Raw genomic sequence first — 16,774 nt, forward strand, 5'->3', positions numbered from 1 at the left:
TTTAGTTTCTATTCCCATATAGGTCATTACAGAGTACTGAATAGAGTTCCCTGTGCTATACAGTAGGTTCTTATTAGTTATCTATTTTATATGTAATAGTGTGTGTATATATATATAAAATGTAATTAGGCACTTAAAAATAAAAGGAAGACATGCAAATAGCCAATAGGCATATATTCATGGATACATATACTTTACATTTATATATATAACATATCCATACATATATTTTTGCCATTTTCTCCCATTGGATTGTCTTTTTATTTTTGAAGTGTAAAAATTCTTTAATCTGTGTCTGAGTTCTTTGCCAGATATTGATATTGCAGACATTTTCCAAGTTTGATCTTTCCTGTTGATTTTCTTAATTTTGATTTTTATTCAGCAGAAGTTTCCCTTTCCTCTGTGGCTGTCACTGCCTTGTCAGGGTTGGGTTCTGATCCCTAGTCGTTGGAGCAGAGGCCCTCAGGTCTGTTTCTTAGCTGTGTTTCTGATCTGCGGTGTGAGGTCGGGAGGACTGGAGCACCCCCACTGGGATAGAAGCCATTGAGTATTCCTCCTCTGGAGGTGTTCACCTGTGGGTATGCTCTGTTTTGTCTCCTTTCCGCCCATTGTGTAGGCTTACAAAGTACGCTGCTGTTGGTACTGCTCTCAGTCCCACCTTAACCGTGGTTATGGCGGCAACTGGCCCTGGTGACTCAGGCCTCGTTTTCACCAGGCCACTGGCCCAGATCCACTGAGGTCAGGTCCCAGGACTGCAGGAATGATGTACCTGGACCCACTGTGTGAGATACGGCGGCAGCTCAGACGCTGGCCTGGCCAAACCCCAGCATGTTTGTGCCCCCAAAACCCACAGCTGCTAGAGCCAGACCTGTCTCAGCTGCAGGAGCACGTGTCCATTGGGATGTTCCCAGGGGCTGAATTTAGGAAGCCATCAGAGGAAGGGTAATGCCATGATTTGCACAGCCATGAGGAGAGATTTCAGCTCTTCTTCCTTAGTTGCATGTCCCATGGAACTCAGCTGTGGCTTCAGCCCCATCTCTGCATGTGGGCCACCCACTGGCGTCTGCTCCCAAGGCTGCTGGAGCACACGAGCTTGTCAGGCAGGAGGATGTAGAAGCGGCAATCAGGGCAGGCAGGCTGCCCAGGTGAGAGGGTGCTGGGTGGCTATGGGACGTGCGAGCCTGTCAGGCAGGAGGGAGTCAAGGTGGCAAGCTGGGCAAATGGGCCACCCAAGCAGGAGAGTGCTGAGGTGATGATGGCTGGGGGCCCGTGAGCCACTCTGGCAGGGGCCCTTCCTAGTGCCTGTGGAGGCAGGGGCCAGTGCGTGAGGAGAGACTGCAATGGGGGCCCCGGCCTTTGTGCATCACGCAGCAGTGGCACTTTGCTTCTATGCTGGTCTGGGCTTCCTCCAGGAGCATTCCTTGTTGTGGAGCTCCTCACTCCTATCCCCTTGAGCTGTCTCCTCACAGCCAACATCATTCCCCTTCCTGGGTCTGCTCTTCAAACCCCACATTCCAACACTCAGCCCCCCATGTGCACCAGTGGTCCCCAGTGGCTGGGGCATGCAGAGCTGTGGCCAGACCACTCGTGTAGGCCTCACTCTCTCCTGCCTGCCACAGATTGGTTGCTGCACTGTTCTCTGAGCCACCAAATTTCTCCTTCTGCCCCAGCTTCTCTCCCCGCTGCTTCCCCAGATGCGGGAACCTCTTCTCACCTTCAGCTCCGCTCCCCCGCCCAGGGTCACAGGTCACGTCCCACTTCATCTGCTCTTCCTTTTCCCTTCTTCTTTCTTTCATCCTACCTGCTTACGTGGGGATCTTTCTTGTCCTTTCAGGTGCCTGAGGTCCTCTGCTAGTGTTTACCAGGTGCTCTGGGAGAATTGTTCCATTTGTAGATGTATTCTTGATGCATTTGTGGGGAGATATGAACTCCACATCTTCCTACTCCTCCGTCTTCTTGACTGACTAATCAGCAGTTTGAGTTTTAAAAGGCCACATTTTCCCCCTTTTTAACCTTGGTTTCAGGTTCTACCTAATTTAGCTAATTAGGCTCAGTCTCAGGTCATTGTGGTCCGTATTTACATTTCTGATTTGTACCGACTTGCAAGACAAAGACAGTTGCTTTTAATTCCCCAAAGAACTGGCCTGTCACCTAAATAATATTAAAAGATGGATTTGCCCAACTATGTTTTCTTTAACTTGCTTTTCTGTATCAGTGAGAAGATTTCCAACTAGACTGAAATTTCAGAATTCTATAGTCTAGAACTTTATGGTTTAATTGATCATACCTTCAAAACTTGCCTAAGGCATTCAACAAAGACCCTCTTTCTGAGTGCACGGGTTAGACCCAGAGTAAAGTCTCCATTATTTATTTTTAGTATCCCTTAAATATTAGCTGTCAGTTTTTACTTTATATTGTATAGGCTCAGGTAATCCCACTGGTTTCCTTTAGTATGTTTAATTAATATTTCCTTCATATGCCGTCTTATAATATCAGGCAGGGGAAGAATTCCCCAGTGAAACATGTCTATCCCACACAATATAATTAGGCAAAAGAGAGGTAATTATCTTACACAATGCCCATTTAAACATACCAATTTTTATAAAGACTCTGGGGTCCCCAGAGAGTGGTTGAGCCAAGGGACTCAGGCACTTTTGTCAATCTTTTAACTTGATTAATTGGTCTAACTTTTGCCCCAAGTAATTGTTGGTCAGGTATCTCAGTGTAATTTTACGTGTATAAAATTTACATGTAATAAAATATACGTATTTAAAACTGGGGTAAATAGGGCAGACTTGTTTGGGTCTGGCCCTTTAATGTTGATGACAAGTAGGAGATCCCTTTGGCCCATCCAATCTTAGGTAGTATTGTATCCAATCTTTGATTTATCTCATTAATGTCTGTTTTATTTATCCCGCTTTAAAATAACCATCTAAAGATTTCTTATTCATTTAGGAGAAGTCCCTTTAAAATTTCCACCTTGTTGGGAAAAAGTTTTTAGGCTTTTCCTTCAGTTTTTTTCCCTGTTACTTAACCTAATTAACAATAATTATTCTAATGTTTTTATTAGCATCTGGAAGACCCATTTAGGGGAAGCAGAGACCACAAATAAGGTTTCCCAAACCAATTTTGGGGGTTTGTTTGAAACTAAAGGAGTTTTTAGGTTAACCATTGTATGACTAATTTCCAGCATTTCTGCCCCCCCATAGGAGCCAATGAAAGAGCTGTTTATAATGAGAGCTCTCTAAAAATTTACCAATTTAGAAGTTTCTCCAATTTGAAGGATCCATCATCTGGCCATAAATGAGGTATACCTTAATAGTGACTCAAACCAATAAGACGCAAGAGGCTTCCCCACAAAAGAGTGTAAAGGATGCTGTCTAAATAAGATCCAGAAAGTTTACTCCCAAAAGTAGTTTAAGAAAGTAATGGTCTTTGTTGTACAGGCTGACACAATGAAGGTTAAGATGGCAAAAAGCCCCTGAGAGTTGTACAGTCAGACAAAAGACTGCTCAGAATCCCAGTCTATTTGACTGGCTGCCAAATGTACACCATATAAGTACTTTTGGATGGTAGTGACCAAGTTCTCAAAACACACACACACACACACACACACACACACACACACACACAGAAGAATATCAGAACACTTACATTTCAAAGACACAGGAAGAGAAATGCAAGTTTCCCCTAGAAAGCCTTTTGTTTTTTTGAAGTCAGAATTCTGAAAAGATGTTTTTATCGAGCCAGCTTTTTCTAACTTAACTGCATATGCAATCAAAGAGTCCTATCTTAGTCATTTTTAGGGCAAGATTTTCTTTAAGTCCCAAGTAAGTAAGCACTTGTAAATGTAAATTTTGTATGGACATAAACCTGGCCAGGATATCCGTTGGAGGCTGGAAATCTGTTGTTCCTTTTTCTTTTGTATTGAAAGCTAAGTTCCCCATTCTGAGTTCAATTTGTGAAGATCACTTTTATTTTGACAAACTCTATTAAAGTAGCCAATTCAAGGAAGACAGGTTAGTCTTCCACCTAATTACCCAGTCCAACTTTTACTCAGTGTCTTTCACCTGAGCAAAGCCTCCCCAGTCTTTCAGCTGAGGATAAACCACAGTGTCTACACTGAGCAAGATCTTCCCAGTGTCTTTTAAGTGAGGCTAACCCACTTGAGCAGAAGTCTTCCCAGTGTTTTTCTACTGAGGATAAGCTCTCAGTGTTTAAACTGAGTAAAAATCTTCCCCGTGTCTTTCACTGAGGATGACCCAAGTACTTCTTCTTGAAACCAAGTTTCAAGGATAACACCTACTACTCAAGAGAAGAGTTGAACACCACTGAATAAAACTTAGGATCATCAACCAAAACTGGAGATCCAAGAACCAGGAGATACTCACCCAAATTCGTCTGGACTCTCTGAGAAAGTGGACAGGCCCAAGAAGCCTCTGCTGGTGCCAGGACTCTGGATCCTCATAGAGTTCAGGCAAAGAAGAAAAGTCTGCTCTGGGCCCCTTCATTGGTTGCCAAGACTGCTGACTGAAAACTATGCACAACCCAAAAGGAGAATTATGTTTTATTTGGCAGATTTTCTGAGGACTTAAGCCCAGAACACAGCCTGTCAGATCACTCTGAGGAACTGCTCAGAAGACCTAAGGGAGGAGTCAACCAAAACCAGGTAGTCAGAACATCAAAAGGTTACTATTAATTAAAGAAAACTAGACATCTCAAGTTAAGGACTTTAGCACTTTTCTATGTATGAGAAGATGAAAGAATCTGGGCTCCGTGAAATCATTCCTTTGATATGCACCTTAACTCTAGAATCAGTACCCTGTTTTTCTCCATCCCGAATCCCCTCAAGGTGCACAGTTGAGGGTTCCTGCTTTGACATCTGACTTGATGACTGCAACATCCTTTGTCTACTGATATGGCAGGGAACATTTTTCATCCACGGGTAAGAAATTGAGGAGAAAATTAACATAATTCAAGATATAAAACCATTACAATATTAAAAATTCCCAAATGTCAAACAAACATAAGTACCCTTGACCTGTAAAATGGAAGGTGCCAAAGAAGGGAAAAAAAGAAACAATAAAGAAAATGTAGAAAATAAAGCATAAAATAAGATGGCAGAAATCAATAACAGTAGAACAATAATTAAATAAATCAAGGTAAATGTTATCATAAGATTTTGAAATTTCCAAAAAAAACCCCCATCAAACAAAACATATTGAAAATAAAGTAATAGAGAAAATGTAGAGAGCAAATATGAATGCAAAGAAGACCTGTTAGGTAGTTAGTCAGACATTAGCAGCAAGGAGGTGACAGTGGTGAGAAAGACAAGAAGAAGAAATTGAGCCACACGCAGCCATCTGGGGACTCTCCCTTGACTCCACCCAGAACGGGAGAAACTATGGTCTGGTGGTGGGCAGCTTATCCTGATAAAGAGAGGCACAGTAACACAAGGGGACTTCTCCAGGCTGTGCATGCCCAGACCAGACAGGCGTATAACCTATAGTAAATCCAAACTCATTATACCATAATTACAATAAATTACATGTGGTTTTGCCCCTCCCCCCACCCAGTAGGCATTTCTTGGGGATTCAAGGATGAGAGCATGCGCAGCAGAAAACTTGTTACATAGCTCAGGACTGTCAATCAAATAATGATCCTTGTCACTCACCCCCGCCTCTCTGCCAAATGCTCCTTAAAAGCGCTCGTAGGGGGCTTCCCCGGTGGCGCAGTGGTTGAGAATCTGCCTGCCAATGCAGGGGACACGGTTTCGAGCCCTGGTCTGGGAGGATCCCACATGCCGCGGAGCAACTAGGCCCGTGAGCCACGACTACTGAGCCTGCGCGTCTGGAGCCTGTGCTCCGCAACAAGAGGCCGCGATAGTGACAGGCCCGCGCACTGCGATGAAGAGTGGCCCCCGCTTGCCACAACTAGAGAAAGCCCGCACACAGAAATGAAGACGCAACACAGCAAAAATAAATTAATTAATTAATAAAAACTCCTACCCCCAACATCTTCTTTAAAAAAAAAAAAAAAAGCGCTCGTAAGCCTTTATAGGAATGCTGCTTTCAATTTGCAGAAACAGTACACCCATCCCCCCCCATCCCGAGAGTGTACCTTTGCTTCGATATACTTTGCTTTGGGCTTGCTTCACTTCGCTGAAATAGCCTGTTCTCAGAAACAGCCTGCTCTTTCTCTCTCCTCTCTCTCCCTCTCTGAGAGTGTACCTATGCTTAAACCAACTTTGCTTTGTGCTTAAGCTTAACATGGTAGTTTGCGATCCTTTGCTTACTATCATGGAACCAAGATAGCTGGTCCAGGCCTTCCACTGACCTCCTCGGTTGAAGCTATTTTGTTACAAAGCATGTCCACATGGTGACAGACCTAGGTCTAAATTTTGATAAAAGGTTGAATTAAGGTGAGAATATCATATGGGAGGAAAAGACTGTAGGAAAAATAGTAGATGTAGGAGATATGTTTGTGAAAGTGCACATTCATGGCCATATAGCCAAATAAACTCACATGCCCACGTTCCCACTAAAACTGTATAAAATTATGACCAACAAGCAGAGAATACACATTATTTTAAAGCCCTCATGGGGCATTAAGACATATTTACCATGTGAATCCTTCAGTGAATCTTGTGTTACTGCTAAGGGATGTCATAAGGGAATTTTGTGTAAGACTCAAAGCTCCCTTTCTATATGGTTCAGGCTGGACTTGAAGCTTCAGGGGCCTGGGAGGATGGGGCAGGAAAGGCAAGGCACACTCAGAAAAGAGAATACATCCATAACACACTAGGAATATCTGAAGAGGCTGCTCAAGACCTGGCTCAGCCCCAAGGGTTTGACCCCTAGTCCTACTCTTCACCCTACAGCCCTTTAGGGTCAGGACCTTGGCTCACCCTAACCCATTCCTAGCTTCCGGGTATAGAATGAGTGCACATGTCTGAATGTTAATGTTCTCTCAAAATTTACATGTTGAAATCCTACCTCTTAAAGATAGGAGGCGGGGCCGTGCAAAAGTGCTTATGAGCTTTCATGAATGGGATTAGTGCCTTATAAAAGAGACTCCAGAGATATCTCTAGCCTCCTCCCATCATATGAGGATACAGAGAGAAGGCTCCAGCTGTGAACCAGGAAGAGAGCTCTCACTACGAGGTGGCCATACTGGTGACTTGATCTTGGGCTTCCCAGCCTCCAGAACTGTGAGAATAAATGTCTGTTGTCTTTAATCTACCCAGTCTATGGTATATTGTTATAGCAGCCCTAATGGACTAAGACCACATATTTCAAAATTTATCTGGAGCGTGGGGACTGTCTTCTCATTGCAAACTAAGAAGCTGGGTTGAGACAACATATGAAAGATTTTTTTTTAAGTAGAAAATTATGGATTATTGGATTTGAAAGTACTAGATTGGTTAAGGAACATGAGTACGTGTGTGTGTGCGTGTTTGCAGTGTGTCCCAAAAGTTTTTGTGCAGTTTAAAGATTTACTAACTCCAGAATTATAAACACTACAAACTTACAAAAACATCATTTGAAGGTTTAACTGTTACCAGATGCAAGTCTGTGTGCCTGATGCACAGTGAGGCTAAATACGGAAACATCAGAGTTTGAAGCAGAGAAAGGTTTACACAGTGCCATGCAAGAAGACATGTGGCTCATGCCCAGGAAAAACCCCAAACTCCCTGAAGGCTTTCAGCAAAGCCTTTTTAAAGGCAAGGTGAGGGAGGGGCATGACTAATTGTTGCAAATATCTTGGTGTTGGATCCTTTGTTCTAGAGGCTGGCCAGATGGGTCAGATCCTGGTCAGGTCATGTGTTCCTGTAAACCTCCAAGAAAACAATTATTATTCTCTGTTCTGCAACTTTTTATCTCCATGAATGGGCTCTTAAAAGTCAGAGCCTTAGAAATAGTCTATCCTGTATATTTCAGGCTCTAGGCAACATTGTTTTACAAAAAGTGCAGAGCCAGCCTGGATCACAGGGATGGACAGAGTTAGCTCAGGCAACAAAGCATAAAGATTAAAGTAAAAAAGATCTCATGTGGAGGCAGATTTGTTCTTCCCTATTACATAACTATTTATAATTCTTTCATACTTATGAATTTTGAAAAATAAATTATTTTAATTTTTGTGTGTAGTTCCCTCTGATAGAAAATGAGGCAAAACATACACTATTCAAAATTCACAAAACTAAATAAGTGTAAAAGAAATTCAAGTTCTATCCCTGGGTTTACACAAGACACATACATGATGTGGGAAAGTTGGAACTGAGGACAAAGGAAATCCTGAGTAAAAATGTCTGTGAAACAGCCAGTCTTCCAGGGTCAGCTTAAGATGTTCAAGAGTTATCAAGTTGGTGGGCCTCAAGTAAAGGTCTCTAATGGATGAAGGAACCAGGTTCCAGATGGAATGAAGAGAAAATTGGCTAAGGTCTCTCTGACAGGATGAGAGTAGTTGGAAGGAGGGATCTGGAAGCCCCAGGAGGGTGCAGGTGTCTGTGGGTGTGGATGGGAAGGAGGGGCAGTGATTCAGCCTATTTCTCTTATTGCCCCTCCCCCCACACTCAGGAGCCCTTTGTGACAAGGCCACAGCTCTGTGATGCAGGCCTGGGGTTCTGCCATCAAGTGAACTCCCAGTGCTCTGTTGCCTGAGGGCAGCAATGCAGTTCAGAAGATGGAGAATCTCTTTTCTTTGAAAGACATTGTTGCGATCTGGCTGAGCTCCAGCCCAACTTCCTGGGTGATTGATATCATCCTTGGGTTCCTGTGTGGACTGGGGCTCTTCCTAATGTTACTCCACTGCTTCCAGAGTAATCTATTCTTAGCACCACCTAGGAAACATAGAAACATCAGGAAGGTAAGAAACCTTTGGCTTAATCCCAGCAGAGATTCTCTCTTTTTTTCTTATTCTTATTTCCACTTTTCTAAACCACGTAGAGAGACTCCTGAGATGGGAACTCTCAGAAAAGTATAGAACATCATCCTTCTAGGGAAAAGCCAGGCCAGAGAGGGGTTAGAGTGGGCATGAGGATTTCTAGCCTAAGATCTTAGACCAGGAGTTCAGGTATGGTAGAGGGCTCCAGGGCAAGTCCCAAATGCAGTGACTAATGGTTAAGGACTGGATTACGAAGAGTTCAATCTCTGCAGGAAGGCTGACCCCTGAGCCCTGGTTCACCAGCCACCTTCCCACAGCGGGTGTCTCAAGTGAGACCTTCCTCTGTGTTGGGGCTGAGCCCCTGAGAGCCTGAGAGAAGAGGCTGGAGTGGAGGTCTGGCCTTGGGAAGCAGAATCCTATCTGACAAAGCTCACGTGGGCATTTAGGTCTGAGAATGTGTGTGTTTCTTGATCAGAGGAACAGTGACAGAAGAAATCTATGGTGATCAAAACTTAAAAAATCCTTCTTGGGCTTCCCTGGTGGTGCAGTGGTTGAGAGTCCCCCTGCCAATGCAGGGGACGCAGGTTCGTGCCCCGGTCCGGGATGATCCCACGTGCCACGGAGTGGCAGGGCCTGTGAGCCATGGCCGCTGGGCCTGTGCGTCCAGAGCCTGTGCTCCGCAACGGGAGAGGCCACAACAGTGAGAGGCCCGCATACCCCCCCCAAAAAAAAAATTCTTTGCACTCTTCAAAGAAGAAAAACTGAAAATATTGTTATCCACTTTAAAAATAAGTAAAAGGGGAAAAAACCCCACAGAGTTTTAGTTAAATGTAGAAAGTCATGTTGTTCATGAACACAGCTTGCCTAGATAGAGGACAGTGAGAGTTGGGTGTTAGCCCCTCACTTTTTCTTATCTCTCAGCATCAAGTAAAGCTGAAGGGGAGGAGCAGGAGTAGGAAGAAAAGTGGATCTTTGAAAGGTAAGCCTTTGCCATTCAGCCCTGCGCGACCCGAGAGTTAGCTTCCATCTCTCCTAATCCTGAGGGCCCAGCTTCACGGTCTCTGAGGATGCCAGGGGCAGAGCTTATTCCTCAGGAAACAGAGCCTGAGCCTAATTAACAGAGCCTAATGAACGTGGAAGCACTTTGCAAAGGACAAACCCTTTTCAAGTGAGACTTACCATCACTGTCAGGGACATGTGGCCTTGGACACTGATACTTGGGCTCCAGAGTCTAATCCTCCAAAGATTTCCCTTAAAGGGCCATTGCACTCAGCCTCCTGAAAGACTCTTAGGCCTCTGCCTTCACCACCATGACCCAGTCTCCTGATTTCCAGCTTGCAGAGATTGCCTGGAAGAACTGGAGGGGACTCACGACCTGGTTTCACTTCTGCAAAGGTAAAGAACCTTTCCCCTTCTCTCCTGGGTCGTCCTTCCTCCCAGAGCCTATAATGTGACCCCAGCCCTGGGAGGGGGAGCCATGGGAGGGTGTGGCTAAGGCCCTAGGGTGAGGGAGAGCAGGAGCATTATGAAGTCAGTGTGGGGGCAGAGGAGGGTTCTTGGGCTGCAGGTGCCCACCCCTGCCTGTCCTGTCCGGCCATCCTGGCCCCATCTGCTCTCCTACAGCTGCCTGGGGAGGCTTCCTGGCAAGGGCAACTTTCATCAGCTCTCATGTCAAGACCCTCCTGGTGAGACGTGCAAAGCCGTGCCTGCTGGAGCCTGTGGAAGATACTGCTTGAAGGGTTGGGAACCCTGCGTGAACACCTCCTGTAGGGTTTCCTTCCTTGATCCAGACACTCGAGAGGTGCTGGAAGCACATATTAAAAGGTTTTGGGTAAAGCACAGGTGGACCCTACCCCTCAAGGTCCTCAAGCCCATAAATCTCTTTAAGTCGAAAAAGTGCCAACCCTCCACCGTTCTGCAGTTTGCCACTTCCCCTTCAGCCACCTGTGTGTCTGGGTCCCACTCAACAGTCAAGTTTGCTGAGTTCCTGGAGAAACCTCCTCGGGCTCATTCAGGAGAGAAGGTGATAAGAGAAGAGTCAGTTCCTACCCTGAAGAGGCCTCTCCTTGTCCCCTCAACTGTGTGTAAGGAAATCCAGAGTACCCTGGGAGCGGTTCCATCTATTGACTACCATGGGCCCTCAAAGGCTTCTCTGACTGGACAGGAGGGCAGGCCACCTTCTCAGTCCCTCACACTCAGCCTTGTGGGCAGAACCTGGAAGAGTGAGAGTGTGGAATGGGTCAAGAGGGACAGCCTAGAGCCAGGTCCAATTTCAGCAACGGTCAGGAATGAGCCAAGAGAGGAGAGTGGTGGTCAGGCCTCACGAGACCCCTGCCATAGGGTAACAGTGATGGAGGTGAACTTAGGATCCCAATCTTTGAGAGGTGAAGAGGCCAGGGAGGCTGTGGAGGCCAAGGAGTCTCCTGCTCTTCAACCACAGTCTAGTGTTATCCTGGAAACCAAAGTGTTGACAAAATCCCAAACCACAAATGTACATATGAGGAGTTTAGAGGTGCCAGGGGCCAGTAGAAGTTTTCTACTACCTAGACTGTCTGTTTTCCAACATCCAGGCGAGCCATGCCTTAACATGGAGGTTGCTAGTGAGTTTAACTCCAAAGTAAAGGTACAGTCAGACAACCAGCTTCAGGACTTTCCCAAACACAGGTTCCTTGCTGCAGACAACTTGGCTTCTCAGGTGCCTCAGTGCCATCCCCAGAGAGTCCCCACCAGAGACAGGTTAGCTTCCCAGGAGCCAAGTGGCCTTGTGGAAGCCCAAAGGAGCCACCTAGGGCAGCAGGAGCCCAAAACTTCAAAACTCCAAGACTCATGGAAGAGCCAGAGCAAGATGATTGCCCCTACTTACAAAAGAGAGGACTGTAGGAGGCATAAACCAGGAGAGCATGAAGCAAGGTTTAAAGAATTAGGGACCTCTCAAGCTGGAAGTATGAGCCGCCCTGCCCAGGTCAGGGGAATAACAGACTCTCTTGGGAGCAGATGTCTCCAGCTCATGCCAGAGAAGAAACATAGCCCTCCAGAAAGCCTCTTCAGAAAAAGGATGAGGCTATTTTTAAAGTGGATTTTCCCCAAGAAAAAAGTCAATGGTCGAGATGCTCTGCAAAATAAAAAGCCCATATCAGCCACTGCCCAGAGTCACGGATCCGTCAAAAGCAGATCAACCTTGAAGAGTGAGACTGCTGAGGGTCGGGCAGGCATGACAGCTGTTGGACAGATCGTAGAAGAAAAAAGAGCGATTCACCATGGACTTCATGCCACAAAGTTAAACGAACACAGACTGGAGTTCCAAGTCCCAGTATGTGGGGGTTTCGGCTGCCATAGGCTTACCTCCTACCCAGAGCAAGGGAGAATGATGGGTTCTACAGCCTGCAGTCATAAAGCCACCTCCAAGGGCCAGAGTTGTCCTATCAGGGAAAGGGAAGTCAGACACCAACATAGTTTGAAAAGTGTAAGGTTCGACGATGAGCAGCTGGGCCTAAGGTGCCTCCCATCCTTTCCCCCCAAGAAGAGTTTGTTTCCAGTTAGTACCTGCCAGTATGGGCCAAGGATTCCAGGTGCCCCAGCCTGCCATCAACACTACTGTCCAAGGCATTGTCATCTTTGGGGAGGTGTCTTGCCTGGTCGACAGTAAAATCCTTCTTTAGTCTTCCCTTTAGTAGGAAAACATGTCTCCAAGTAAAAATTCAGTCCATGTAGAGAAAATGATTTTCTCATTAGCACATCCAAGATATTTAATGTTCCCCAATACATATATATATATATACATATACTTTTTTCTAATAAAAGCATAGTGTAATGGCTGCTGTCTGTGCTGTGCACTTTGTCTTCTAGAAGGGAGGGGCATGGAGGGAAGTAGACAGTAGCATCACAAGCTTGCTCCTTGTCTCGTGTCCCTTCATTGCACCTTATGATACTGTCATTACACAAACCAAAATTACTCTAACAATGAGATGGGAAAAACCTATGAAGCCCACACCCAAGGATCTGGTTCAACCAGTCTTTCTCCTTCTTCTATGCTACTTTGAACTTTATGCAACTGTAGTGGATAGGTTTACACGATAGGGCCGGACATTGCAATTCAGGCTCCAGGAAGTGTCAGAGCCAAGTGGATGGAAGTTTGGGGGGAATAGAGTATGGGCTCTGAGTTCAGAAACGGGAGAAATCTTGCCCCTGGATCTCTTGGTAGGGAATATCCAACATCTGCTCTTAAGAGTTCCTTCTCTCTCTGATGAAGGCTGGGATTGAGATATGCCCTATGAACCCCTTTCAGCTTAGGCATAATAAAATGTACAGCATCACCCTCCCCCACCTCTGTTTTTCCTAGACTTTAGAGCAGCAGCAAGGATGGCATTTCCAGCTCTGTGTGTGTAGGTGGGGGGAGTATCAGGGAGGCTGCTGAGGGCTGTGTTGAGTGCAACCCCATATAAATGAATGGCTATGTTCATGGGTCACCTACCTTCCACTCTATGTTAACCCCAGAGAAGGAGTTTTGGATGAATGGAATAGGGGTGTGACTGTGGGTAGTAACTATCTGATGGTCAAACACTGTGAACTTAGGGTGGGACGTAGGTGTAGAAAAATCCCTGGATCGAAGGAGGGAGGCAAAGTGGTACCAGATTCCCATAAATGTGCAGTTCTGAAAGAGCAGCCCCCTGACATACAACCACCATCTAAAGGCCTAAAGGGGAGGAAAAGTTAAGGGTCCAGTAGCTCATCATGACCCCACCCCAGGGTCTCTACCCTATTCCAACTCTAAGATCACAGACCTAGAGAAACCACCTTTAGGTCAAAACAGAAGGTCAAACTTATAGAAGTAAAGCAAGTCAGGGAAGGTTAATCTCTTAATACTCTATTTAATAAGCTTACACATCATCACCTCTTGACTTTTAGGAAGGATAACTTAACAATAGGTGTAAAAGCCAGGACTAGGGAACTTGGGATGTGACTCCTAGTCTGGTGACCTTCACATAAACACATGGCCCAAGGACTGCTCCAGGGGAGAGGTGGGGACTGGCCTGTGATTGTGTAGTAAGCCTTGCCTGTCTCCCAGTCCTTGATCACCCCAGAGCCTGGCAGGTGAAGAAGCAATCAGACAGGATTTGTGGTGGTGTGGAGGTGACCTGGCAAAATGGATGGGGCAGGGTGCAATCCAGGGGTGTTCCACTGATCTGCTTCTAGCACAGCTTTTCTTGTCTCCTGACCCCCATCCATGTGGAAGAGCAGGGAGAAGAGGAAGAATTTCTCTAGAGTGATTTGGTGCTTTCTGCCATGTGCAGGGCGCATGGTGGACACAGCTCCAGGTGGTGTGTTTCTCATTGTGGAGATTTCTGTTCCAGCTGATGCCCCTGATCCAGATGACAACAGAAATGGACCCCATCCCCCATCCCTGTCAGGCCCCTCAACACGTGGAAATGCTGTGACCTGGGGTGGAGGGGGCAGAGTGAGCACAGGACTGCTCACACCCCTGGTTTCTCCCTGGAGCCAGGCCCTACCTCTGGGCCCCAATTCCCAAGGCAGCCTCCAGAATGGGCAGAGCAGTGAGAGTGGAGCCAGGACTTGTGGGAGGGGTCGGTACCCAGAGGAAAGAGTTGACAGGGCTGGGACCTGAGCCTGGCTGCTGCTGGGTGCTCGCAGGGGCACCCAGAAGTGAGTTCTGGGAATATGGGGAAGCTGGACTTGGACCCCGCTGGCTCCTGCTGGGAGAGTGCCACAGACAGGTGATGCTGATGGAACAGCAAGAAAACAGAAAGAATCAAGTCCCTTTGCCTTTCTCTTGCTGCTCCGTCTTCCATCAGGTACAGTAAGACAAGAAATTGAGAGACCAAAAGAAAAAAAGAAATGGAGAGACCCAGAGACAATACACAAAGACTTCACAGACACACCTCTCAAGAGAGACTTCTCACACAAACACCTTTCTCAGAGATCACATACTGAGACCTCACACAGGGACCTCATGTTGCTTCACAGACCCTCAGACAGAAACCTAGCACAGATTTAACAGATTTCCCAGAGCTACCTTCCAAAGGGACCTCATACAGAGACTTCACACAGAGATCTCACCCAGAGACAACACACAGAGACTTGGCACAAAGACCTCACAGAGACCTCACATCTATTCTTCAGTATCCATTGACAAGCCTTTCTTAGTGAATATGAAACCACTTAGCAAACTGGCAGCATGATAAATATATTATCAGTTGTGCCCCTCTGAGATCCACCAGACACTCACTGTCAGCATTACTCTAAATGGGGACATGTTTGAGAAGTTTTGTTCGTTTGGAATGTCACTGCCCCTGAAAAAAAGAATTATACATTCCAAATGTAGATTTTCAAATTTCTTTCTTAGGTGTTCATTAGCTTGAAAATCACATATTACATTATTTTATTTTTATTTATTTTAGAAGAATAAAGAAAATAATGTTTATTTCTTAGAAATGCATGTAGTACTCTATTTTTTTATTTTAAAAGATTTTTATTGGAGTATAGTTGAGTTACAAATTTGTGTTAGTTTCAGGTGTACAGCAAAGGGAGCCAGTTATACATATACATATGTCCACTTTTTTTAAAGATTCTTTTCCCATAGAGGCCATTACAGAGTATTGAGTAGAGCTCCCCGTGCTATACAGTAGGTTATTATTATCTATTTTGTATATAGTCGTGTGTATATGTCAATCCCAATCTCCCAATTTATCCTTCCCCCCTTATCTCCTGGTAACCATAAGTTTTCATTTGTACCCTTTTTTTAGGAGAATCACAAATTTTAAGCACAACTAAAACACTGTCAGTCTCCAGTGAGAGAAAATATTTGTCCAGTTTTAGTTATCATCCAGTCAAATGGTATCTGGCACATTTTTTACTTTATTGAGGACAGAACTTAAACTTGAGATGGCTTACTTGTTTCCTTTGGGAACATAAGAAAAACCTGCAACAAAGGTACTCTAGGAATGAAATAAACCAAGAAAGAAGCATCCGGACTCACATTCACTTCCCAGAGGGCTGTGTAACTAGCACATTATTTTGCACATAATAGCTTGCATCAGGTTTGTGGGGTTTGCTTTATTTTTGAACAGGCCAATAATCATGTGAGGATTTTTCACAAGTCAAATTTCTGGTTTTAAATTTTACATTCTGGCAAAATTATGCTTCTGAATATTATTTTATTTCTTAAAATGTGGTAATGCCCTAAAATGATATTACACAATCATAACGTTCAGCTAACATACTTAAAATGATGGGCTATTAAGGATTCATTCTTAAATAATTCTATGAAATGCACATTTTCTAAGACATGCAGTTAGGATCCACTTTATATTCATTATAGGGTTAACACATTGCTTAAAAAATTTTTGAAAGATTATAAAATATATGACTTAGCCTATGCTTGACATTCTACATGTTACCTCATAAAATTACTGAGGGAAGGATATCTTAATATCTGAATTGAAGGTAGTGTACATTTAATCTACATTTGGCTTATAACAATGAATAATGAAAGGCTTTCATTTATTATATATCTCACGCTTTCCAAAGGGTACACTTCTAAAAGACTACTGATTTCTCACTGCTAATAAGCAACCTATTGCCCTTGCCTTGGTAAAATCTATCTTAATGACAGCTGGTTGTCTCCCAGATTATCCATTGGTATTACAGCGTCACGGTCTTTTAAGAGGAACGGGGCTGACACGAGGACTCTTTGGGCTTATTTCTACAAGAAATTTAGTTTTTCTATTCTCCTAATTAAAAAATGTATAATTATTAATTTTTCCCTTTACTCCTTTATGTCATTGAATCAGAAAACAATGGACTATGGTCATGTATGTCATCTAATACTCTATCAGATCCCTTTTTTTAAATAGTGCAGCTTACTCAGGTAAGT

At 44.7% G+C, this 16,774-nt stretch overlaps 1 protein-coding gene across 1 annotated transcript in view; it reads left to right on the plus strand.

Moving 5' to 3' along the window:
• Positions 1–13,843, plus strand: part of LOC132491682 (putative spermatogenesis-associated protein 31C1) — a 62,159-nt gene extending 48,316 nt beyond the window's left edge. Inside the window, exons 2-5 of the mRNA XM_060100516.1 lie at positions 9,805–9,862; positions 10,218–10,278; positions 10,507–12,378; positions 13,789–13,843. Coding sequence (XP_059956499.1) covers positions 11,234–12,378; positions 13,789–13,843 — 1,200 coding nt within the window. The 5' untranslated portion in view covers positions 9,805–9,862; positions 10,218–10,278; positions 10,507–11,233. The remainder of the gene's footprint in view (positions 1–9,804; positions 9,863–10,217; positions 10,279–10,506; positions 12,379–13,788) is intronic.
• The last annotated feature ends 2,931 nt before the right edge of the window (positions 13,844–16,774 follow it).

The sequence above is a fragment of the Mesoplodon densirostris genome, chromosome 6 (assembly GCF_025265405.1).
Source record: "Mesoplodon densirostris isolate mMesDen1 chromosome 6, mMesDen1 primary haplotype, whole genome shotgun sequence".
Taxonomy (NCBI): Eukaryota; Metazoa; Chordata; class Mammalia; order Artiodactyla; family Ziphiidae; genus Mesoplodon; species Mesoplodon densirostris.